The sequence below is a fragment of the Osmerus eperlanus genome, chromosome 8, assembly GCF_963692335.1.
Source record: "Osmerus eperlanus chromosome 8, fOsmEpe2.1, whole genome shotgun sequence".
Taxonomy (NCBI): Eukaryota; Metazoa; Chordata; class Actinopteri; order Osmeriformes; family Osmeridae; genus Osmerus; species Osmerus eperlanus.
In genome coordinates this window covers 2244092-2268884 of record NC_085025.1, presented here as the reverse complement: position 1 = coordinate 2268884, position 24793 = coordinate 2244092, and the positions used below count along the sequence as shown (strand labels likewise).

General features: G+C 43.2%; 4 protein-coding genes across 7 annotated transcripts in view; all 4 read left to right on the top strand.

Moving 5' to 3' along the window:
* The window catches only part of slc16a10 (solute carrier family 16 member 10), a 426623-nt gene that overhangs the window by 389444 nt on the left and 12386 nt on the right, over positions 1-24793 (top strand). The gene's annotated exons all lie outside the window — the stretch shown is intronic.
* On the top strand, positions 242-13056 carry dse (dermatan sulfate epimerase). Of its 4 annotated transcripts, none has more exons than XM_062467481.1 (6): positions 242-422; positions 2197-2659; positions 5231-5484; positions 8679-8918; positions 10562-10769; positions 10905-13056. In XM_062467481.1, the coding sequence occupies exons 2-6, from the start codon at positions 2241-2243 to the stop codon at positions 12649-12651; spliced, it is 2868 nt and encodes a 955-aa protein (XP_062323465.1). In that variant the 5' UTR covers positions 242-422; positions 2197-2240; the 3' UTR covers positions 12652-13056. The 4 variants fall into 4 exon arrangements, with proteins under 4 accessions (XP_062323465.1, XP_062323464.1, XP_062323467.1 ...); XM_062467480.1 differs by having other exon boundaries at positions 243-417; XM_062467483.1 differs by lacking the exon at positions 242-422 and having other exon boundaries at positions 2580-2655.
* On the top strand, positions 16093-17583 carry ndufaf4 (NADH:ubiquinone oxidoreductase complex assembly factor 4). Its single transcript, XM_062467266.1, has 3 exons — positions 16093-16300; positions 16467-16561; positions 16862-17583. Exons 1-3 carry the CDS (start codon positions 16159-16161, stop codon positions 17165-17167), a joined length of 543 nt encoding a protein of 180 aa, XP_062323250.1. The 5' UTR covers positions 16093-16158; the 3' UTR covers positions 17168-17583.
* On the top strand, positions 18600-23250 carry gpr63 (G protein-coupled receptor 63). The gene is made up of 2 exons (XM_062468487.1): positions 18600-19177; positions 21539-23250. The coding sequence occupies exon 2, from the start codon at positions 21653-21655 to the stop codon at positions 22889-22891; it is 1239 nt and encodes a 412-aa protein (XP_062324471.1). The 5' UTR covers positions 18600-19177; positions 21539-21652; the 3' UTR covers positions 22892-23250.

Below are 24793 nucleotides of genomic sequence, written 5' to 3'. Positions count from 1 at the left end.
AGCATAATGCTTTGTGCTGATTATTTACAGTGGCACAAAAACCCACGTTATTTCATTAAGGCTGTCATACTGTAGTTCATGCACTCATCATGCACTCAAAAGGTGCACGAGTGATTGATTACATGATTATGTCTAATGCAGTGAGATTGGAAAGACCTGCCATGCTACCTGACGGGCTGGAAGTGTGCAACCAGTGATTTTTTTTCTGTCTCCTTTAAGTATTTCCTCAACTGCCCCTCCTCATGACGTCCTTTCCAGAACCGCAAGCTTTCTCCTTGCACTTAGTGTAACTTTTCTTCAGTATTAGAAAGTCCCATCATATCGAAATGTTGCGTGGATTACTTTTCTGATATGCAGGAAACGTCTTGTGGGGAGTACTACGACTGGAGCACACGTTCAAGGCAACTGTTTTGACAGGTAAAGTAAGTAATTTTCCAGTTTCTGGAAAGCCCCCGACCGAGCTTATTTGTTGCGTGAAATGCACACATTTTCTAACGGAAAAATTATCAATATCATTTTCATAGACGAAACGGTTGAGATTAGGTGTAGGCTATAGATGATAAAATATCTATAAAGTATTTGCCATTTCGTTTTTACTCATCACATATTGACTATAAATTAAATAATGAAATAAATTCCGTAAATCTGTCTGTTTATGGGACAGACACACAACATCTAAAACTCTTACATTTTTGTACTCGCTGTGATATATTGTTTTTATTATTGTTGCTTGCTTTTTCCACAGGTACTTGCACTTATAGCAGTTAATGTTGTTTAATTGTAACTTGTTTAACTACATGCTCTTATGGTTCTTCCCTTTGGCACTTATTTTGGTTGTTCACAATGTGTGCTTCATGTTTTGGCTACTCGCAATGTTTTGTGGCTATCTCGTTGTTATGATCAGTGACCTATAGGTCACTAACTTCCAGAGAGAGCTTTACAAAGTGAAGCTCTCTCTTGGAAGTCGCTTTGGATAAAAGCGTCTGCTAAATGAATAAATGTAATGTAAATGTAAATCTAATATTCAGAACATTTGAGCAAATCACTTTTAATTCCCGAGATAACCTATGTGTATCTGACTTCCTGAAGGTATCAAAGAGATGTGGCTCTGAAACTTTGTTATCCACAGGCTACTATATGCTGTTATTTGGTTTAGGTAAGGCTTAGTGGCAGCGAAGGAAACGCTAGTACAATGTATGGGTTTCGGTGGTTGATGTAAACCCTGCAATTTGGGTTTTGTCAAACAACGCTTAATGCATGAGCCACTGGTGCTCTGAAGAAGAGTCTTTCTTCTACACTGTGTATAATTCCAAGGTGATTTTACAATGCCGTTGTGACGTTCTCACAAAGATAGATTTGGCTTCCTTTATTACCTCAATTAATTTGTGTTTGGCGTTATCTCAAAGACAACTTGGTCCACCCAACAAGGTTTACGTTGACCAGGTGAACGCACTGTGTGCCTCTATCTGGAATGTGACACCTCGTGAGGTTAAATGTCAAATCTAGAGTTGTGGAACGATGGATATGTTATATTTTAGTTCCTCTATAGGCAGTGGTATACAGTGTAACAAACTGAACCAAAGAAAACGCTTGCCATTCAAGTGGACCAATGTCTAGACACCTCTCTAATCACTACCAAATGATTTCCATCAGGGAAATGCCAAGAGGACTACTAAGGTCATGTCATGGAACTTACTGAGATGACTAACTTTTTCTTTCTCTGTAGTGTGTCATTTGATACATAGCCTACACTATTTTTGCTTTAGCCAGTCCAGCAGAGGATGTTTCGTTTAGACAACCAGGGCTTTTATCATTTTAAATATACATGGCTAATGTTGGACAAAGAATAAGGCCTCAGGATGATATGCCAGCAACTGTTCATGGTGAGGTAGCCCACCTTCCTCTACTCTCTAGGGTAGAATGAGAATATAAGCATTGTGTTTTAGTAACAGAGATCTGAACTTTATCTTTAGTTACGACAGTGTCGCGTCGTCTGTTGCGAGGATTTTGAGCTGGAAGTTTTCTAACCTCTAAGAACAGAAGGGAAGGCCAGAATGATCCGGAATACAGCTGTATCCAATTATTCCAGGAATGCAGTGCCTTTGTAAGAAAATCTTGGGAGAATATGGGCAGACCTTCTCAAACCCTTTCCTGCTCTCCCTTTTCCCTTCTCCCCTTCTCCCCGTCCTCACTCAGCTGAGCTCCTCTGGAAATGCCACGGTGCCCTCTCTGATGTGAGGATGCAAGCTTACACCCGTGGGGCCCCCACAGTGTTCTTCATAAGTCTGCTGTGGCCCCTGATGGCCCCGGTCCTGGTGGAAGTGGACCCCGCAGCAGGGATCCCCTTCATGGGTGGGAACTACGACGGTCACCCCATGCTGTACTTCGGCCAGGCGGAGGTGGAGGAGCTGCAGGCGGCGGCCGCAGGGACACACCGGGAGATGGCCCGGAGGATCCGCGACGCTGGGGAGGCCATGCTGGAGCACCAGGAGGAGTACCTGCCCCCTTGGAGCCCGACGGAGTTCAGCGCCCGCTGGAACGAGGTCTACGGGAACAACCTGGGGGTGCTGTCCATGTTCTGCCTGCTCTACCCACACCGCTCCGGAGCTCTGGACCTGGCCAAAGACTATATGGAGAGGATGGCAGCTCAGCCTAGTTGGTATATTTTCTGTCTTTGTTTTCTAATATTTTTCTGCGTCACCTTAACGACACAGTCCTGTTTTGTTGTTGTTGTTGCTGCTGCGATACAATCTATGTTCTATTCATTGTAACATGCTCACTGCAACATGAGAAGGATTGCGTGTAGCAACATGCACTCCAAGTAAATGATGTAATCCTAACCCAAAGGCAAGTCCATTTCAGAAGCTATCAGTGCGTCACAAGAATATAAACTTTTCCAAAACGTATCAGGAATGTTTTTACCAAGTTTATAATCAATTCATTTTGAGCTTTTAATTTGAGACAGTCACCCAGAGGCTTGAGTGGATATTCGTGTCTCTCCCTTAAATTCCCCAAAAATACAGCCCCCACCTTTGGAGACATCTATTATATTCTCTCTGGCAGGCGGCAGCTCTGTATATGTTTTTAGCATTATCGTGAATGAAACTGATCTACTTGGAGAGTTTACACCTGATATATCTATATCTCTCCTCACCTAGTACTCCAGTTATGGATCTGACCACTGAGGTTGAATACCAGAACCTCCCTCTGCCTCGGTGGATTAACAGTCTGTCCGTCCAGACTCAGGAGTGCCACTGTTCATGTGTCTGTGGTCTGATAGGCCTGTGGTCCAGGAAATATGTTTAGCAGCTGTTTGAATTCATTGCTGAACATGCCCCCGTTCAAAGGAAATGAAATGTTCATATGTGAGCTGAATGGCCTGGTGTAGGCAGGTTGATGGAGGATTTTGGTATCGGGTCACTGAGACACACACACACACACACACACACAAACCTGACCAAGGAAGTTCTTGCTTTGCTCTAACGTCAGTGTGTGTGTGTTCCTGAAATCTAAGTTCTGAGAAAGCCTACATTTATACTGAAGATCTAAGAAATAACCACACCTCAAAGTCCCTTCCAAGGATCTTTTGTTCTAATTCCAAGCCTTCGGCTCTTTGCTGACTTAACATAATAACGCATCATTTACAAAACATGATTTTCACTTCCTTAGTAGACCTTAGTCAGAGTTTGGAAAAGGAAAAAAAATCTGAATCTGAATTTCTGTATAAGGATGACACACAGGTCAAGGCTTTGCTATGTCGCCATCAGCTTTAGTCATGGTGCTTATGAAATATTTCAGCCAATTCATACCCCAGTCATACCCCAGTCATAATCCATATCATGGCCCTCCTTCAAAGCATTCATTGTAGCCTCCTTTAGATTTATTTTTAGGACTTCTACAAACAGCTTAGTATTAGTGCAATTTGCAAACATTTCTCTTCAATATTGATGATTGTGCCACAGTAGAGGAATAAACACTCAGTGAACATATGCTTTCACGTTTTAACCACACAGTGTGAGTTCTTGCTTCACCCATACTTTCATTATGGTCTTCAAGAATCACAGGGAACCTTGAAAGTGGCTCCAGAAATCATTCAATTGTGGTAATCATGGCCTTCAATTACGTTTCCAACAAGTTGTGGAGGGGAACCTTACAACCACAGGGAAACTTCCAGTTTCCCTGTGGAACCAGAGCGCCAGTTTGTGGCGCTCTGGTTCCTGGTTCAGATTTTACACACTCCTCATGCAAACATACCGAAGAGAGATATTGTGTGTTTTGGCATAATGCAATTCCCTGCAAAGCAGTGCCACATAATCACCCTTCTGTCATTAGAAGTCCTTTTATTGTGCGTTAAACTTGGTGGGTGAACCAAGGCCTGTCGTCGAAAGAATCTATGACTCATTTCTGATGGATTCGTACTATAGCTTAAAAATCTTTGGTCCTTTTTGTTACATTTCAGGTTCATCCATCTTACAGGCAGATTAATTGAACTAACAGTAGCTCTTGACAGATATAAAAGGATGAATGAGCAACATCATATGGACAAATTGAAGCCAGACGGATTTGGTGTGTAACCCCATGTCTTTTTCTATGTGTGAACAATACGCTTTAAAAGGAAGCTCCTTAGATATTTGAACTGAAGATGAAAATGCACAAACCAACAGTAGCACACAGTGGTGCAAATGCTGAGTCTACAGGTTGCCTGGGTACTTTTATGATCACATCTGAAGTCAATCTATACATAATCACGCACACAAAAACTCTTTTAAAAAAAAAACTCCTTTAAACAGGTGTGGAGTTGTAGTAATGCATGGGTCAGTACTATTTTACCCGTAGAACAATTAGCAGCTATTAAAAATACAAGTGGAGTCAGCATTCTGTCAGTGTCTTACAAGGCAGACAGAAGTTGCATACGGCGCTCTTGTAACAGCCCTTCACACATCATTTACATTTTTAGTCATTTAGCAGACGCTCTTATCCAGAGCGACTTACAGTAAGTACAGGGACATTCCCCCCGAGGCAAGTAGGGTGAAGTGCCTTGCCCAAGGACACAACATCATTTGGCACGGCCGGGAATCGAACCAGCGACCTTCTGATTACTAGCCAGATTCTTTAACCGCTCAGCCACCTGACTCCCTGGGTGACATCAGGGTGTTTAGTTGTATCAACACCATGAGACCACTGTGTCACGCTCTCATGACTCAGTAGTCTGTCGCGTTCTGTCGTTCAGGTTGGTCAAGGATGCCCCCTGGGATGAGGTTCCGATGGCCCACTCGCTGGTCGGGTTCGCCACAGCTTACGACTTCCTGTTCGAGTACCTGAGCAAGGTGCAGCAGGAGCGTTTCCTGCAGGTGATCGGCAACGCCACCCGCTACATGTATGAGAAGTCGTACGTCCGTGGCTGGGGCTTCCAGTACCTGCACAACCACCAGCCCACCAACTGTGTGGCTCTGCTCACGGGTAGCCTGGTCTACATGACCCAGGGTAAGTATCACCTGTACAGACCTCCAGTATAACCCATTTCAATCAAAACAGATTTGACCTGTATAGCCCTTTTTAGCAGTGTCACACAGGGCTTAACATACGCCCCATAGAACTGCGGCTAAACCAACCTAAGAACTCAGGCCCGGACATGGATTAAACCTAGTCCTAGACTAAACACCTTTTCAATGCAGATCTTCATTGAATTTTGCTCTTACTTTAAGACTAGGCTTAATCCATGTCTGGGAAACTGGGCCTCAAGGTTTACTGGGCTAGAAGATTAACGTGAACTGTGTATGGTCAAGATACAGGGAGTAAGAAAGGCAACTCGGGAGTATAAACAAGACCAATAAATCGGTACAGTGCTTATTCGTTGTACTGTAGAATATCCTGTCTTGGCAACTTTATTTCTTCTGTCACATCCTCCTTCCTCTAGTCTACTTCCTATATCACGTGGGGCTAAAATGGAGGGCAGCTTTCCAGCTTGATCTGACAGAAGGGAAACTGGTTCCTCAGGGCTTGCCAACCCCTTGTCCCTCAGGACTAGAACATTCTTGACTGGAATTTCAGTTGAGCCAGCCTGGGGTTATCCCAGCTGCTCCTAATCCCTCCTAATTGTTTCTCCAGCACTGACTCTCTCCACACCGTTCCACAGGGACATTTCTTTCACCGTGCGTCTGTGCGTTGAGTTTGTGTGGAGTATTTGACTGTTGAAAAGGCTTTATATGACTTCCTGCTTATTTTAAGTGGTTCCTTTTTATTGTTTAGTTTCAATTTCCTGAATATCTTGGACTGTGTGTTCTGTCAGAGGCCAACTGAAGGTGAAGTGTTGTTGCTGTTTCCAGAAGTCCCAGTTTGGTAGATGAGGAAGCGTTTCTGGGATGAGAAGAACTGAGTGTGAAATAATTGATAGCAGTCTTATTGAGATCACTTTGGTAACAGTGTCGCTCTCTTATGATAAGGATGGGGAGGGGATAGGAAAAGGAAGACTGAGGAGAAATCACCAGTGACCTTTTTTGTTTTTTGAACTCAAGACCAAAATATTTCCCTATGTTCATGCCAGTATTAACTTACAACCATCCTTTGTCACATATTCATCATTCATTTTCTGTGCAAAAGGTATGATGTTAGGGTTAGGGTTCCCTAACCCTAACCCTATTTGGGGGACAGCCGCCAAGCATCAACATGAAAAGGAATGCACTGCTACAGCAATCTGAAACATTGGGATTTATCATTTGATCCACTCTCTCCCTAAGTTGATCACACAAGACAGATCCCTGTGTAGATCCAAGCTAGCTTTAAGCCAATATGGATAAAGCTCACAACTGTCTTACGTGGAAATTCCTTGACGAGTGGAGCTTAACCTGAATACTGAGCTGTTTCACCATTCTTACTGATGGATAGAAAATACAATCCATCCCTTATAAAAACACATAAAAGAAACCAAAGTTAGGTGCTGTGGTAATCTCTAAAACTTGTAGACATGTACAATAGAAAAGTTCTAGAACATTTCATTTGTTTAGAGAAAGTTTGCACTTTTAACAGCTGTTTTTTTCTGGCAAAGCTTCACTTATCCAGAGGCCCTGACAGAATGATATTTGAATGATATTAGAATGATATTATATGGACAGTGATGCTTGCAATTTATCCATCAATATCCTAGACCAGCCTTTCCCAATCCTGGTTCCTTTCTCAATGCATGTTTCCCTCTTCCGACACACCTTCGTCAAATGAATGGGTCGTTATCAGGCTTATGCTGAGCTTCATAACAACCCATTCTTTTGAATCAGGTGTGTTGGAAGAGGGAAACATCTAGAACATGCAGGACACGGGGTCCCTAGGACCAGGACTAAGAGAGGCTGACGTAGAGACCTGCTGCCTTATGGCCAACCAGCTTTTACAGCTGGGTAAAGCCTATTAACTCCCAAACTATTTTCACATTCACGCTATTGCAACATAACTAGGTATCTAAAACTCTGTATAACATATCATATCACACATTCTGAATCATACAGCCATTTCCTGCCTGTTTCCATGCATCACTTGTGAGAGAATTTGAGCAACAGACTAGGGCAAAGAGCAGTGCAAAAATAGCAAATCCCCCGACCTCTCACATTCCTCCTGACCAGAGCGTGATGGTTTGCTAAGGAGCGACCAGACAAGGCCTTCCCTGGCTCTCAGCGTGTAGGGGGCTTAATGTATAGCGAAGGAGACTCCGGGTCTCCACAGGGTCAACCATCACTAGCAGCTTGGACGGGGGCAGTATGACAGCAGCATTATTCCATCTGCTAGTCATTAGACAAACTAGCCACATCATTAGACCCAACAACATCGCTGCTTGAGGAATTTGCTGGACTGCAAAACCGAGCGTTAGTGTTAGTGGTGAAGCCGTGGGTACAATGTTTTAGGTTCATAGTTTGCCACAGCTTTTGATTAACTATATTACACGGATGATCAAATACATTTAGCGGAATTACGTTTTTTTTTTACTTTTGCTCCAATTTAGTTGACTCAATTTGATTTGCGTGTGTTTTCTAGACTTACTTGAGCTTGTAGTTTAATAATGGAAAATGCTGAACAGTCCCAACAGTGTGGAGCTGTGTGTGAGCGTAGTGAAACGGTGTCTGTGTAAATGTGGACTTTGTCCCAGGAGTTCCTGTTTGATGGTAAATACCTGCTCTGTGTCCGCCCTTGGTCTCTTAGCCCAAACCACACACTGGGGCAGACTACTCAGAGTGGGCGTGGCCAGTCTCCACCATCGAGGTACAGGGAATCCTCAAGGAACTGTGGTTCGAGTGTTTATGTGGTTTCTTTTTCTCATAGTAAACTATGTTTTGAATCCAGCTTTTCAGTACTACTTTACTGGTGTGGTAGTGTCATACTTTCCTGAAATGACAAGAGTTTGGCAGTGTGCATTGCATGCCGTGAGGAATTCGATTTTCCAGTATGAATCTGCTCAAGGAGTCGTGTTTTTAAATAGGAATTAGTGCTGAATAAGTACCATAACTGACTCACGTCTCAGTAGCTAGAGACAGCTAGGTTAACATACAGTACTAGTCACAGTTAATCTTCTTCTGGGTTTCAGCTGTGTGGAAACAGTTGAATTCACCAAGGTTTAAGGACTATAACTCTACAGTTTCAACCCATGGTCGAAAGTATTTCATGTTTCACGCTGTTCTCTCTCTCTCTTGTTCCAGGATACCTCCAGGAGGCCTACCTGTGGACCAAGCAGGTCCTGGCCATCATGGAGAAATCCATGGTTCTTCTGCAGGATGTGACGGACGGCTCGTTGTACGAAGGCGTGGCCTACGGGACCTACACCACACGTTCTCTGTTCCAGTACATGTTCCTGGTCCAACGCCACTTCTCCATCGGACACTTTGACCACCCCTGGCTCCACAGACACTTTGCCTTCCTCTACAGAACCGTCCTGCCAGGTACCCTCATTTCTCTGGCTTATGTGTTGGAAAATAATCAATGGAAGTGTTCAAATCACATATTTGTGATGTTACGCTGTGGGTCCCACATTCGAACGATCACATATTTGTGACGCTACTCATTAACAGGTTTAGGAACCTTTGTACCTATGTACCTTTGTTTAATTAATTACATGATGTACTGTAGTAACCTCATAGGACTAAATTGGGGAGGTGCAAATAAATACTTCACCAGTCAGCAGACCGTGAATAAGTGTTTATTCCTTTGTGAGCGTCTGGGAAAGCTGGCCTGCACCCAGCATCGTCCATGTTGCCTGTGTGGTGAACAGATTAGGCATCAAACAAGCATTAGCCCGCTGCTGGAGAGTGACTACTCTTTTGTCTTCACATGGGGGAAGATTGGGAGTCAGGTGGCTGAGAGGTTAGGGAATCGGGCTAGTAATCTGAAGGTTGCCAATTCGATTCCCGGCCGTGCCAAATGACATTGTGTGCCTTGGGGGGAATGTCCCTGTACGTACTGTAAGTCGCTCTGGATAAGAGCGTCTGCTAAATAACTAAATGTAAATGTAAGCATGCGTGCAGTTACAACCTTCCTCGATGCCTGTCAAGGCAGTGCAAAGATTTGGCTTTGCTCCTCTCCTGGCGGGCCTGAAAGGCTGGTCTGAAGGTTAGGGGGAGGGCAGGAGCAGGGGAGAGACCCGGAGGCCGGGTCTGGGTGTTTCACAGCCCCCTGCTAACAGTTTCTGTATTGTGACTGGGTGGCTCTGACGGCGTTCGGAGAGCTGCTCTAATTGCCCTCAGCCAGGGGAGCCCTGGACCCACACCTACAATGCCAGCTTTCTCTCTCAGACAGAAAAGGGGAACATTATCCTGAAACTACCTCCTGAGTTCCAGGATGATTGCTCTCAAAGCGTGTGTGTGTGTATGTGTTTGTGTGCAGATAATGAGGGGGTGGATGATGCGTCTCAGACTGTAAACACTGTCCCCCCTGCATCATGAGTTGAACTCCTCAATGTTTTGTACCCCACTCCCAGGCCTGCTTTTGGTCAGTGCTCTTGTTGTTTTATCCTAACAAGGGAATTACTGTGGTCAAATGTTTAGTACCAGTTACCAGGTTTCAAATCCTTTTTTCACACTTAAATGCTATTCTCTTTTCTTAGAGGTCCTTAGCGTCAGCAAAATTAATGAGAACCGTGTGTTTCTGGAAATGCAGTAAAACGAAAACGGCTGATGTGCAGTAAAACGAGATTGGCTGATACAAGCAGGGCCGCAGGTTCCTTTCAATTCAACCATAAAGATGTAATCAACATTTGGGTTCTGAGAACATAGCCTGCACATCACTAAAGCAAACCACAACTTCGAGGTTTTAATATGATGCTGTGTTCACACCGAACGCGAAGCGAATTTTTCGCATGGTGAGATCACAAGTCAATGCAAATACACAAATTCGCGCAAATGACGCTATTCGATTTTCTATCGCGATTTTCAACTCAAGCGAAAAATTCGCATGACGCTGTGTTGCGAAAATGTATCAATGTTGAAATGCCACTGACGTTTTAGAAGCATAATGCTGGGTTCACACCAAATACCATACTACCTATATTTTGTAAAGTTCTTTACCTGGACCTTCCACGTCTAAACAGGGTTCCAGCGGACAGTGGCGATAGCTGATTCCAACTATAACTGGTTCTACGGGCCTGAAAGCCAGCTGGTGTTCCTGGATCGTTACGTGATGCGGAACGGCAGCGGTAACTGGCTGGCTGAGAAGATCCACCAGAACCGTGTGGTGGAGGGGCCGGGCCAGGCGGGCAGAGGCCAGAGATGGTGCACCCTGCACACAGAGTTCATCTGGTGAGTCTCCCTCTCTCCGCTGGTCGACACTGCTTCTGTAAATTCAGGAACAATCCGTTTTTCTGTCTCCATGAACTACCCTTGTTGTGTGAAATACGAAAAAGTCTCAAACTCAGTGTTGTGTGTTGTCTGCAGGTATGACCCTAGCTTGGTTCCTCAGCCTCCTCCGGACTTTGGCACACCCAGGCTCCACTACTTCGAGGACTGGGGGGTAGTCACTTACGGAAGCGCTCAACCCTCCGGCGCCAACCGCTCGTTCCTCTCCTTTAAGTCGGGGAAGCTGGGAGGACGTGCCATATTTGACATCGTCCACAGGAACAAGTACAAAGACTGGATCAAAGGGTGGCGGAACTTCAACGCAGGGCATGAGCACCCTGATCAGAACACGTTCACCTTCGCCCCCAACGGTGTGCCTTTCATCACGGAAGCGCTGTACGGGCCCAAGTACACGTTTCTCAACAACGCGGTTCTGTTCGGCCCTGCTGTCTCAGACTCCTGCTTTAAGCCCTGGGAGGGTCAGGTGACGGAGGCATGTGACTCCAAGTGGCTGAAGTTTAAGGTGGGCTTGGCAGCGGATACTCAGGGAAGGGTGGAGGCGGCGCTGGAAAGGCAGGGGATGGTGTTCATCCGGGGGGAGGCCCAGTCGGCTTACAACCCTGACCTCAAGATCCGAGGTTTCCAGAGGAACCTGCTGCTCCTCCACCCGCAGCTGCTGGTGCTGGTGGATCACATCCACCTGGACCCCGACAGCCCCACCAGGGCCATGAGCGCCTTCTTTCACAACACAGACCTGCCCTTCCAGGAGAGTAAGATAGATGGTGTGCACGGAGCCTTTGTCAAACATGGAGAGGACTCTTATAGAATGTTCTGGATGGATGACACAGGTTTCAGCAACAAAGCAGTTTTAGGGTACTGGAATTACCCTCGTGGATACCCCTATAATGGCTCTAACTATGTGAATGTGACAATGCCACTAAGGCAGCCCCACACCAGGGTGGCCTACATCTTCTTTGGGCCTGGGGTGGACGTCCAGAGTTTCAGCCTGCGTGGCGACGCCCAGAGGGTTGACATTTACCTGGCCACCAAGGACCACACCTACACCATCTACTTGCTCACCGGAGAAGTCACCAGTAAGCCTCTGTTCGCGATGGTGCTGGTGGACCAGAAGAAGATTGTTTTTGAGAAGACCGCAGGAGTGCAGGACAGCCCTCCGGAGGAGGTGGAAGAGTTTGTCAACGTCGTGGAGGACAACCTCCAGCATGCCAAGCCCGTTTTCCAGCAGCTGGAGAGACACATCCTGGGGCGTGTGCTCAACACGGCCAGCTTCCGAAAGACCGCGGAACGCCTCCTCCAGTTCTCCGACAAGAAGAAGACGGAGGAGGCGATCGAGAGGATGTTCACGCTCTCCAAGAAGCAGGGCAAAGGCAAAGGGGGCAAGAAAATGAACCTCGGGGACAAGCTCTCTGAGAACATGCCGGATATCTTTGCTCAGATCGAGGTGAGTGAGAAGAAGGAGAGACAGAAGACAAACAAGCGAGTGTACGAAGAGAGTCCAGAAGAGGGTGAAGGGGACTCACGGGCCTTTATGGATTACGGAGACAACCGCAAAGGCCGGAAAGGGGGCTTCATTAAGGGACGTAAATACAAGGAAGTTCACATGGTGGCCACCGCAAGGAGTGACAGTCTGTCTGGCACAGCCTCCTACATCAGGCTGTTTCTAATCCTAAACATAGTCACCTTTTTTCTGCTCTTGACTGTATTATTGACACGATTCCAAAGAGGTAGAAGTCTACACACCCAGAGGTGTTTTTATGCTGTCCTCCTGGTCGACAGTCTCATTTTATTGTATCTCTATTCCTCCTGCTCTCACTATCAGTGTTGATATCCTCAAAATGCTCGGACAAGGGGTCATGTCAACAGATAATCTTCCTTGACAGTTTTTTCTTATACACAATGGGTGAATATGCCAAATCACACTTCACTCTGAGCTAGAAAATTGATTCCAAATAGGAATTGATCGATTATTGAGATAAAGCCAGACATCTTTGAGGTGATAAGCTTCTGTGGAGCTGTAGAATTGAGTTTGTGTGAACTTGAATGTGTTCAGTATGTTAGACTTCCTGCCTCATATCAAAGTCTCAAGGCCCGCCACTAAAATACAGATATGTCCCTCTGTATGTTGTCACCGTCCTGTATAATGCATACATTTGTATATATGTTTAAACAAAATGTATTTTTGTGTTGATATTTTCTACGCTTTGTAATTGATAAAGAACCCATGCAGGCTACAATTTGCAATTTTCTTTGTGCGTGTGTTGTGTTTTGTGTTTGTGTATGTCCTGCTGTGTGTGTGTGTATGTGTGTGTGTGTGTCTAGTGGATGTGAGCGTTTACCTCAGAAACGTGTTCTCTGGGGTCCATGCTATTGGTGTAGCATTCAACCAAATGATCTTAACTGCACGCAAGGAATATTCACTTCTTGCTTTTCAAGTCAATTAGGATATGTATCTTGGTTGGGATGGAAACGGTTAACAGTCACTGTCAGAAATGTATTCTGGAAGGGAGAAGTGATTTCTGGGAGAAGTGTTGAGGATTGGTAAGTAATAAACAGGAAAACAATGTTGTGTGTTCAACTACATGTGTTCACATATTATTTTGTACAATGTAATAGTGACCAAAGTAGCTGTTATTCACATACAGCTTATTCACATTCAGACCTACTGACATCAAGAAGGCGCATGCATGCAAACATTTAATTCCCCAAAATTAAGAAGTATTTGAATAATGCAGTTTTAATCTCTCCCTGATCATTCATAAATACGTCATTAAGTCTATTCACCACCCAAAGCCAAACATCAGAAAGAGTGATTTGCATAAGTGAAGTGAGAAGACGGCTTTGCTCCATGTGATTCTGTTACTCTGTGTCTCACATTCCCAGACATTGTCTGTAAAAAAGTGTGCAGGTCAACACGGTCTAGACTCGACGCTTGAATCCTCCAAATGCAAGTGAGCGAGGTGCTGTTAACTAGATGAGCGGAGTGAAGCTCAAAGCTGTTTTATCCCACTGCTATCGTGAATTAAGTCCTTAAAATGTCAATCAAGTATGTCAAAGCAACAATCAGAAGATATTGAACTGTCCTCTGTGAATAAACTCAAAAGTTTCACAGTTGTGTTGTATCGTCATTAAATAATGATGTTAAGGAATCAAAAGTCACGAACTACATAAATTCCTTACAGTGCGTTCACACTGCAGCGTTTTTTAACGCTCTGCATCGCTTGCCTTCCCACAGTACACCACGCTCGGGGGCGTGTTAGACAAGTTAATACAGAGTTGTAGTTCTCTAAGGTCACTGTTGTAGTCATGGCCAAGCGTGCAGATTTGGGTTCATGTACTCACAATATCGATCAAAATACCACTTTTACACAACATTTATGTAAGTGCAAGATTTTACTAGTGCAAGATTACAGTAGAATACATGTTACGCCACCGGTCACTCAACCAGTCGTTTGTAGGCTGGGCTAGCGAGCTAGCAGTGGCACAGAACAGTCACGTAATGTGACGACTACATTTAAAAGTAGGCTATAAAAACACACTAGGAACAATGACGACATCGGCAACCATGCACCATGCATTATTAGTTTAATGTAATCTTTAAATTCAGGCTCGTCACATTAGTAACTTTGTTCTGAACAGAACTGGGTGTGCAGACACATACGAAAAGTTTCTCCTCCATCTTGAAATTGTCAAACCTAGAAATGTTTACCATGACGAACAGTTGCTACGTTACAAGAAACAAGAAACCAATCCGATTGGCCAACGCTAGCGTTTTCACGCTCCTCATTTACATAAAGTTGAGAAAATCCAACTTGCAACGCTCCGCTCCGCTCCGCTCGCCTTCCCACAATGCCCTACGCGAGCGTCAACGCCTGGTTTCATTGAAAATGAATTGGAAGCCGACGCCACGCGCCGCCCGCTCCGCTGCAGTGTGAACGCACTGTTACCCATGTTCAGCATAGCCCAAATTGCCAGAGCAGCGCACACTTTCCAATTTAGCTGATGATCACGGCCATTCGTTCTCGCTCGCCCGGTCATGTAGCGTCACTGTGTCCAATCCCGACCGGTTTTTAGCTAACATTCTGAGAAAATGCCACTTCAAATATTGATAAAAATAATCGTATCACGTTTTCAGCTGATTTACTGATTTCACGTTAAGCTTTAACTTCTTACCTTTCGGGGTAAATATTGTTTAAAAATTTAGAGTTAGCTTAGCCTTTACTAGAGCCGGTCAAAAGACGCTGGCGCCGGTAAATTAGCCGTGCGCTACCCTTGTCCAAACCCGATCGCACTTCTAAACACTGGCCGCTGCTGTTTTTCTGGGGATATTAACTTGACCCAGGGTCACCAAACTGACCATCAATGCTGTCAACATATCCGGGGACGTAGTTATGTCCTCCACAATAAGATATCACGCTTCAACATCTCCAAACTATGCGATACAATCTCAATTTGACTGTATACCACCACCTGCTGGATGTTTTGTTGAACTCTTCTCAAAGTTTGCTAGTCCCCATCCCTTCCTCCCCTCGACTACAGATCACGTCACACATGATCGTGTATTTTCATTGGCAAGACAAAGTAGTGTTAAGCTAGCATTGAAATACACTCATATGCTAGCAGTACGATGACAACAAAGACACACTTGTCAGAGTAAAGATCGTCGCCCAAGCGTCGCCCGAGTGTCGCCGAGTGGTCTTTCGGCCAAAGTAACTGTCCTATATTATTTAGACATGTAAACGTCCATATATGTTCATGAAATTTTACACGTAGATTGTTTGGTATGCCTAAAATAATACTACTTACACTTTGCTGGCGATAGCAAAAGAAAATGCTGGCAAAAAGACCGGAAACTGAGTGTCCAAACCCCGTTCGGGGTTGGACAATAGTAGTTTACAGCGGTCGGGATTGGACACAGTGACGTTAATGTAATAGGCCGATTTTGTAAGACTTAACGCAACTTATACATTGAGTTTCGATTAATTACATTTCTCCATTAATTGAAAACTTTTGTCACAACTAAGTGCAAACATTGATCCACAATCGGCCTACATTCTTTTTGTAATTTTTGGAATAAACAGTCGCTCAGAATGAAGTACGGTAAAGCTAATCAAGGAAATTACGTTGAATCATTCCAAAATATTTGATAAATACTGCCACCTGTTGCCATTTAGATTACTTCACACATGTCTATGCGTTTTCTAATTCTTAACAGCAGATGTCGCTGTAACATTTACAACGTATATGAAGAAGCTTCTCGGCTTCCGTTTTAAACGTCTGGCAAGCTTTATTAACACCGGAGTTCAACTACAGCATCAGTAGATTTGGTAACAACATGTCAAATATGGGTGCACGAGTAACACGCATGTTTAGAAATTTCAATCTAGAAAACAGAGCACACCGAGAAATATCGAAGGAAAAGCCTCTGGCAGCACCTCGGCATTCTGTCAACATTGTTCCTGCTCCAACTACTGAGGGTAAGTAAGCGTATTGACATTGGGGAACTTGAGCAACACGAAGCTAGCTATCTGCATCGGAGGGTCATGTCAGGCTACATAACTTAAGCCATTACCATGTCCATCCCCCAAATATAGTAAGTAATGTTGTTTTACGGTAATTGTGTTGTGTATTCTTTTATTACAGTCACAGACATAATGGAAGACATCCATAAAAGGAATGATCCACTTTTATCGTTGCTGAAGTCTGTGTATGTGGAATCAAAAGATCCAACGACAGAGGTCAGCTTGACTAAAAGACAACGAACTCATTGTCGAAACTATTACAAATTGTATTTTGTTCGCCCGAATCACATTTCAGTGGATCAGAAATGTCAACTTTGAAACCTTGTGTCTGCTATATGCGACGAGCATCATCACTTTAAGAAAAACTGTTCTAGTTTTAATAAGATCGTAATGTTCTTCAAGTTAATTGTCTTATAGACACAACAGTTTAGAACTAGCTGATCTAGATGGCAACAATCAATATGTAATTGCATTGTTGCTGTAGTTGTTGTTTTTTATAACTGTTTACCCCAACAGGATCCCAAGCAAGTCACTGAGGAGAAAGACAAGGATCGCAGGAAGTTAAAGTTCAGCCTGCCAGGGTCTCCTTATGGCATTGTTGAAATCACAGACGTTCCCAAAGGCAAACTGTCCATTGTTGAAGCCCTCACGGTTCTCAATAATCACAAACAAGAACCCCAAAGATGGACTCCGGACAAGATCGCTCAGGAGTACTGTCTTGATCCAAAAGACTCACAAGCGCTCTTAGAATTCTTCATCCCCTTCGAAGTGAAGATCATACCGCCCAAGACTAAGGATACAAAACAGATCAAAGATAATTAGGACCAACATTCATTATTCCTGGCTTCAAGACCACCCAAGTTGTTTGTCAAGTGTCTTATGAATTATTTATTTATGTATAAAACCAAGGTTGTCTGCCTTGCTTCAAGGTTTAGTGTTTGAATCATCGGTGCGCTGTTGTCTTTGTTGCTAAGATGTAAGAATATATTTTAAAATGTACAAATGTTTATTATTTACAGACATTTATTCCATACATCATGGTATTACTCAGTGTATCCTGCAACATAATTTAAAGAGCCTTTGCATATTTAACCTACAAAGTTAGGATGATCCTTGCTGTAAATTAACATTGAAAAAATTAAACTAAGTTTTGTTCTGTTTCATGTTCACAATTTTTATATCAGTGTTCTGTCACAAAATGTCTCAATGAGAAATGGTTTGGTCACCGAAAATGTTACAACATATTCTTCAGTTCAGTTCTACACTAATGAATCCATAAGATTATTCAATTTGTAGTGCTTTTTAGTTTTTTCATTGAATGTTATGGTAGAGTAAGTAATTCAGATGTTTCTAGACATATTGTTAAAACTGAGGAATCACTTGCACAACATGTATTTAATGGTTGGTTAATGAGATTTTACTGCATGTCATCTATTTGGGTTGTCAATACGTAGGCAGAATGTGAGAAATATGCAATTAATGAACTGTAGGAAATCATAATTGATGATACATATTCATGGTTAAACAACTTTGATGAGTTCACTGACGACAATCGAACTATAATGGAATAATACCTTAATGCGACTGATACTACCACTGTCTTCCTTTTAGCATGTTCTCGGAAAGTGGTCCTGTCATCCTGTTGATATAACTAAAGAACATATAAAGCCAATTAGAATTTAGATGTACATAATTTTTTTGTATCAATGGAATATATCATATTTTCAATAATAGCCCACCTTGTAATTGTGTTTTATATAGGATGTGACATAAGGGCATTACATATCATGTGTGCGCGATATTTCTGGTGCGAGTTGCAAAGCTCCCATGCGTGTGAACATGACAGGCGTGAAGTGAACAGCTGCCTAGAAACAAGAGATTGTATCATCACACTTCTTTCCCCGGTGAAGTTTCTGAGATGGTGGCGGAGGAGAATGGAACGCCATTAGAGAATGATGTCATTCTGACTGGCAGACACGCTTTTCTTAGGCTACTTTAAAGCTGTGTTTTTGCCCCATACGATGTATTGTAGTTTGCATAGATCTTTTTAGACGTCTATAGGCATTAAATATAAACAATAGCATATAACACAGTGAAAAAAACAAACAGATATGACACTTGTGTCTATAAGGTAGCCTACAACGTGAACACCCAACTTATTTACATAAGTTAACTTTTTTTTTTACATAATGAATTCTATTTATTATATTGTAGGCCTACATGGTAACAACATCACTGCACGTGCCCTGTAGACAACCGCAACCAAACTTCCGCCTCCGGAGGCCGTATTTGGATTTCTATTGGAGTTCACCGTTATGGGCGTGGAAGAGGATCCGATCTCTCACATACTACTGGGCTACGGGGACGTCAGCTAGGGGCTGCAGGGATTGTAGTCCGTAACTAGTACATCGTAGCCTACCCTTGTAGTGGAAGAAACCCGTTCAGATTGTGCTGGATGACAAAATATTTTTAACCTGGACTTCTGCGGTGTTTTAACGTTTATTTCAAAGCGATCCATCGCCTTTTCCCAACACGCTATCAATTTATTTTTCATTCAATAGAGAGACAAAGCCTGCGTGAGTGGTACGCGGCTTTCTCTACACGGTAAAATTGTGTGGGTGTCTTCGCCGATTGTCGCCCTATTAATGTTTTTTTTTCCCCTCTATGTAATGATTAGTGCTAAATAATATGCGTGTTAAAACGAAAATATCCATCAGACTCGGAACAGTTTTTGACAACTTGGTGGCAAGATATTAGGATCCGAAGGGGGGCTTTTGAATGACTGAAAACTGTTTCTACCACAGCAGCGGGCAATTTTGGACACCGTTTGAGGTAAATATCTAAATGTTATCGTTTTCTAGTGGTGCTTAGGAAGTTGGACTTCAATCGTTTTTTAGTAAACCTATGCCCACACTTCATTTCCCTTTGTAGTTAACCCAATATTTATCAGTAGGGACAAAAAACTCGTATTCCATCTTGTTGACCCATAGCCGTATTGCTTAGAAATAGGACAGCCAAAATGTAGATCTAAAGTTTTTAATACACGTTTTCCTTACTGTAAGCTATTGTGTGTAGTATCGTAATGTAAATGCAGACTTCATGCTTCATTGATCATAAAATATCTTGATGTTGGTATTCTCTAAATCCCACAACCCCTTTCATAGACGACTGTTGATTGGACTTGCATTGCATTAACCAGTGTTGATTTATTATTAACAATGCTGTTCTTCAACAGTATTCCACATTTTCAATCAGCATCCTTAGGCAAACAGTGTATCTGAGAGAAGCCTTAATATTCAGTTTAAACGCAGACTCTTGCTCTACTGGCTGACACATCCAACATTCCAGCCCAATCCCTACTGATGAAACCCAATGAATCCACTGGGTTCTGTTATTCAAAAGTAGTTATTGTTATTAATGAAAGGTTTTTGGAAGACAAAACGCAGAACATATCGTTACACTAAAATCTAGAGGGTGCCAGTTGCTAGATTCTGTTCCTGCTCGGCTACATACAGGGTTATCATTGACTTACAAGGTACAGGGCTTTTGTCAGTTACTATGGTTTCTGTGGATACAGGTAGAGCGACTAGACATGAAAGGCTTTCAACTCAGTTTACTGTACTGCATTCATTTGACCCTGTGTGATTCATCTAAAGCTTTGAAAAGTAACCCTAATGTGGACAGAAATAACCGCAGGAAGACCAAACATGTTTCCAATGCAGCCTAAAAAAGGTTGACCCAATTGTTCAGCTTCATAAAGCTGCCAGACATATTGGGTTCATTGGTCTTAAAAAAGGAAGCACACCTTTGTATTAATCCGGAAAAAGGGTTTATTTACCTTTGCAAGTGTGTCAACAGACGAGCCAATTTACCACTTACATCACAATCTGGGATTGATTCAGGTTCGAAGTCACACACATGAAGTAGCTATCAACCATCTCTATATCCTGGGTCTGCCTTCGCAACCTCTTGAGAGTTAAAATGGAATAAACAGGGCTGTGAAGGATGATTAAACTGCTTCGAGGAAGCAGACATCCATGTTTCCGTCCTCACTCTTGGCTTTATTATTCACCACTCAAGGGTGTCTGTTGTTGTCAAGGTAGAGTCTATTCAGCAAAACAAACTTGCATGTTTACTTAAGCTGTATTGGCAGATACAAATCTGGTGTTTCCTAGTCTATCATTCTTTCATGTTGATCTTAATAAAAACAGGTTATTTGCCTCCTTTCAGTGGTTGGGAGATTTTTGACTGTGTTTTGAAATGTTGAAATGGATAGATATACTCCCAGCCATGTTTCAGACAGACTGTCAATACATTTTTATTCCTGCAGTGGACAAATTAAAGACATTGAAATACATCCAATTGAATATTTTGTGTGCCAGTGTAATAATAATCCCTTCATCACTGTCTTTTCAACCCACGTCTGTGGACTAAAAATAGAAGAGAGAGAGAGAACAAATGACAAAATACAATGAACAATTTAAATGTCGCAGTCAAAGAGTGAACTCCATACAATGTAGAAGCACATCCTCTAAAGCCAATTCACTTCACCAGAGGGCAAATGGTTAAAACATTTACTGTGTGACATTTGCTGTGTTGCCATTGTAAATGATACCAGCAGGTCTGAAACAACAGTGTTCAGTGTTTATACAAGTGATAAGCTTTTTACTGCAGTCTTCACCTGTCCCTAGATGAACATTGGCTTCTGATCCGTGACAGCGTGACATATCTCTCCATTCGCTGTTTCAATGTTGAATAATTCAGATTTACAGGGATCTTTGTGATTTTAAACCAAATTCCTGTAGCATTCAGTCGTTCTTTTCTCTGTTGAAAGATATGAACCACAGAATGTGCCTGGACGGTGCTCTTTTTTGAAGTACTTAATTACTGACTTATCTAGGTAGTTTTTATGTGTGGTAGTGTGTGTGTTGTGTGGTAGTGTGTGTGTTGTGTGTTAGTGTGTGTGCTGAAGTTGCAATGGACTGATTTACTACAACCATGATGATTTTTACCAGGATGATAAATTATATAATGGAATTTTAAGACTGCAGACATGTTTTTATATTTTGACAAATTGTATTGCATATATTATAAACAAAAATAAATTTTAAAACACTTAAGAGGTGTGCAAAGGAATAAAGACGTGTGTTTCTTTGAGATCTCTTGGTGATTTCGTAATTTCTTTCTCCTCAGGATCATTCATGTGTAGGAAGATGCTGGCTTCCTTGGTCCAGCTTGGAGAACCTGCACTTGAGGCATGTTTGGTGAGAGAGCTCTTGTGATGATGCCTGCTCACCCGGGAGAAGAATGGTCTACTCCACTATCATTCACCCTGTGGAGGCCAGGGAGACCAACGCTAGCCTCTGCTGCTGGGTCACAGTGGGGCTGCTGAACCTCTCAGAGCAGCTGCTCCAGGGCCGGCAGCAGGACATGGAGAATGTCTCTCTGGGCTCTGGAGCCCCTCTGCAGCTGGTCACAACCACCACCGAGGCCCTGGAGAGAGTGCAGGGTGTGAGCGTGCCTCTCCAGGTGTTCTTCTGCACCGTCATCGTCTCCATCCTGCTGGTGGCCCTGCTGGGAAACGTGGTGGTCTGCCTGATGGTCTACCAGCGCTCTGCCATGCGCTCAGCCATCAACATCCTGTTGGCCAGTCTGGCCTTCGCTGACATGATGCTGGCCATCCTCAACATGCCCTTCGCCCTGGTCACAGTGATCACCACGCACTGGATCTTCGGGGATGTCTTCTGCAGGGTGTCGGCCATGTTCTTCTGGCTCTTCGTCATGGAGGGTGTGGCTATACTGCTTATAATAAGTATAGACCGGTTCCTTATAATAGTCCAGAAACAAGACAAGCTGAGCCCTCACAGGGCCAAGGTGCTCATAGTGATTACCTGGACCCTCTCTCTTTGTTTGTCCTTCCCTCTGGCCATAGGCCATCCATCCCTTCAGATCCCGTCCAGGGCCCCTCAGTGCGTGTTTGGCTACACTAGTCATCCAGGGTACCATGCTTATGTGCTGGTCCTGATGCTGGTCTTCTTCTTCATCCCCTTCATGGTCATGCTGTACACCTTCATGGGGATCCTGAACACTATCCGCCACAACGCGATCCGCATCCACAGCCACCCAGACAGCATCTGCCTGAGCCAGGCCAGCAAGTTGGGCCTGATGAGCCTGCAGAGGCCCTTCCAGATGAAGATAGACATGAGCTTTAAGACGCGTGCCTTCACCACCATCCTCATCCTGTTCTCTGTGTTTACGGTGTGCTGGGCTCCATTTGCTGCTTACAGCCTGGTGTCGACATTCAGCAGTGGCTTCTACCTAAAGGACAGCTTCTTTGAAATTAGCACGTGGCTCCTTTGGTTGTGCTACCTCAAGTCGGCCCTCAACCCTCTTATCTACTACTGGCGGATTAAGAAGTTCCGCGACGCCTGCCTTGATCTGATGCCCAAGTACTTTAAGTTTCTCCCTCAGTTACCAGGGCACACTAAGAGGAGGATCCGGCCCAGCGCTGTATACGTGTGTGGGGAGCACCGCTCTGTGGTTTAACACTGGACTAGGAAGACATACACTTCACTGCCAAAAAAAGGATAATAAAGTATAATTTCGCCTTTTTTTTTTTTCATCTGCTTTCGCTCGCCTTTCAAATCAAGATGAGTTGTGATATTGCTGTTTGACTACAACAGTACAATTTTTGCTGTGTAGAATTTGTTTACAAAGCATGTACATTAACAGCTTAAGTGGTTTTGAATGTTGTCACATTCAGACAGCCAGTGTACATTTTGTCATTGGTATTTCTATTTAAATGTTTTGTATGTGCCTATTAATTAGTCTATGCCAGTCAGAATGCTGCTATATCTGGTGAAAAACGTGCAATTTCAGTGTACTGTACTTAACTGTAATAAAAAGTAGACATTTCTTACCTTAACAGTCTTGTGTGTTTACTTCTGGTTATGTTAACTCCTGTTTGGTTTACTTCTGGCTTCTCATGGACATTCTGACTCAATTATAATGAATGTTTCTTAGAGCATTAATAAAATATCCCTCCTTGAAAAACGATTATTTTCATGGTCAGATTGATATGCATAACTTGAATGGTGAAAATTCTCTGGATTTGTATTAAAAAAAAACTTTTTGAAATTATGTCCTTGAATCATTATTGCCTAACTGTTTTGACTGTAAGAAGTTTTACATACAATGAGGCAGTTTTGTTTAAGCCAAGTGTTTGTTTGTTTTTCCAATACAGGCTTAGCATTAATTAGTATTTGGATCACAAATGGTTTGTCTTAACTCAGAGGTACAAAACATCCTGTGTTTTTCTCCCCTGAGGGGCTGTTCATGGAAGACATATTTCCAGTGTGCATTAATGCATGATGTCCCTGTGAGCTAATTTCCATAAATCTGCGTCAAAAAACCCCATGCTTTAATATTGCATTGGTCACACCTGTTACAAAATACCATGTTGAATATGGAAAGGGTGGAGGAAGACTATTAGTGCATCATCACCAGATATGACTACTATTTGGGGAGGTTTATTCTGTTTGATGTGCAAAACAGGTTTTGGATATTGGATTGGAATTCTGCTTGCATTTGACTGGGATGGATAGTAAACAGGTCATTAGATGAGCTTTCAAAGCTTTGTATTTTTATGTCATGTTAAAAGACACATGAAAGCTGAGGTAATCTCTGATGACACATGGGGGACATCAAGAGCAACTGAGGTTGCAGACTGGCTCCAACATCACCCTAAACTGATGACTGGGAAAGGTCAGTGGATTATTAGATGGTCGTAATTTAACCTCAAAGAGACTGTGGGCTTGCTGGTGTTTTGCAACCTGACCAGGTCCACTTAGATAAAGATAACTCAAATGAATTCACTGTTGGGCTACGGTGATTCTTTTCAGCTTCGCGCATATAAAAGATGGTGCTCTTAATCAGCTTCCTCTATGGAATTCATTACTCTGCCTGCGGTGACTAATGAGCGTGCCTGGGGCTTTGAAGCTCACTTTAATCATAGCTTAGAACATTATTACTAAGCAACAGCAACTGGGGGTGTCTCAAGTGATGCGGTGTGAAGACGGTAGATGTGCTATCATCGAGTTTGGAGGGTTTTCTTCTTAAAGACAAACGTGCATTTAATACGGTAACAGTTCCTCAGTCAAAATAGACAACGGTCATTGTAATCGTGCTGCAGCCCCGGTGAACAGTACGCCTAGACCTAACTACACGCCAGAGATGGCAAACGTACACACAGTGAAATGTATATTTCACACAAGTGGAAGTAGGCTACAGATACTCATGTTTAAAAAGACTGGTAAAAGTTGAAGTACTGACTACGCTTCAATCAAGTTAAATAAGTATGGGCTGTGCCTCTGACATATAAAACTAAAGTAATGACCCTGGGTTGAAAATGTAACAAGTAGAAAGTAGCATACATAGCCTACATTAGGC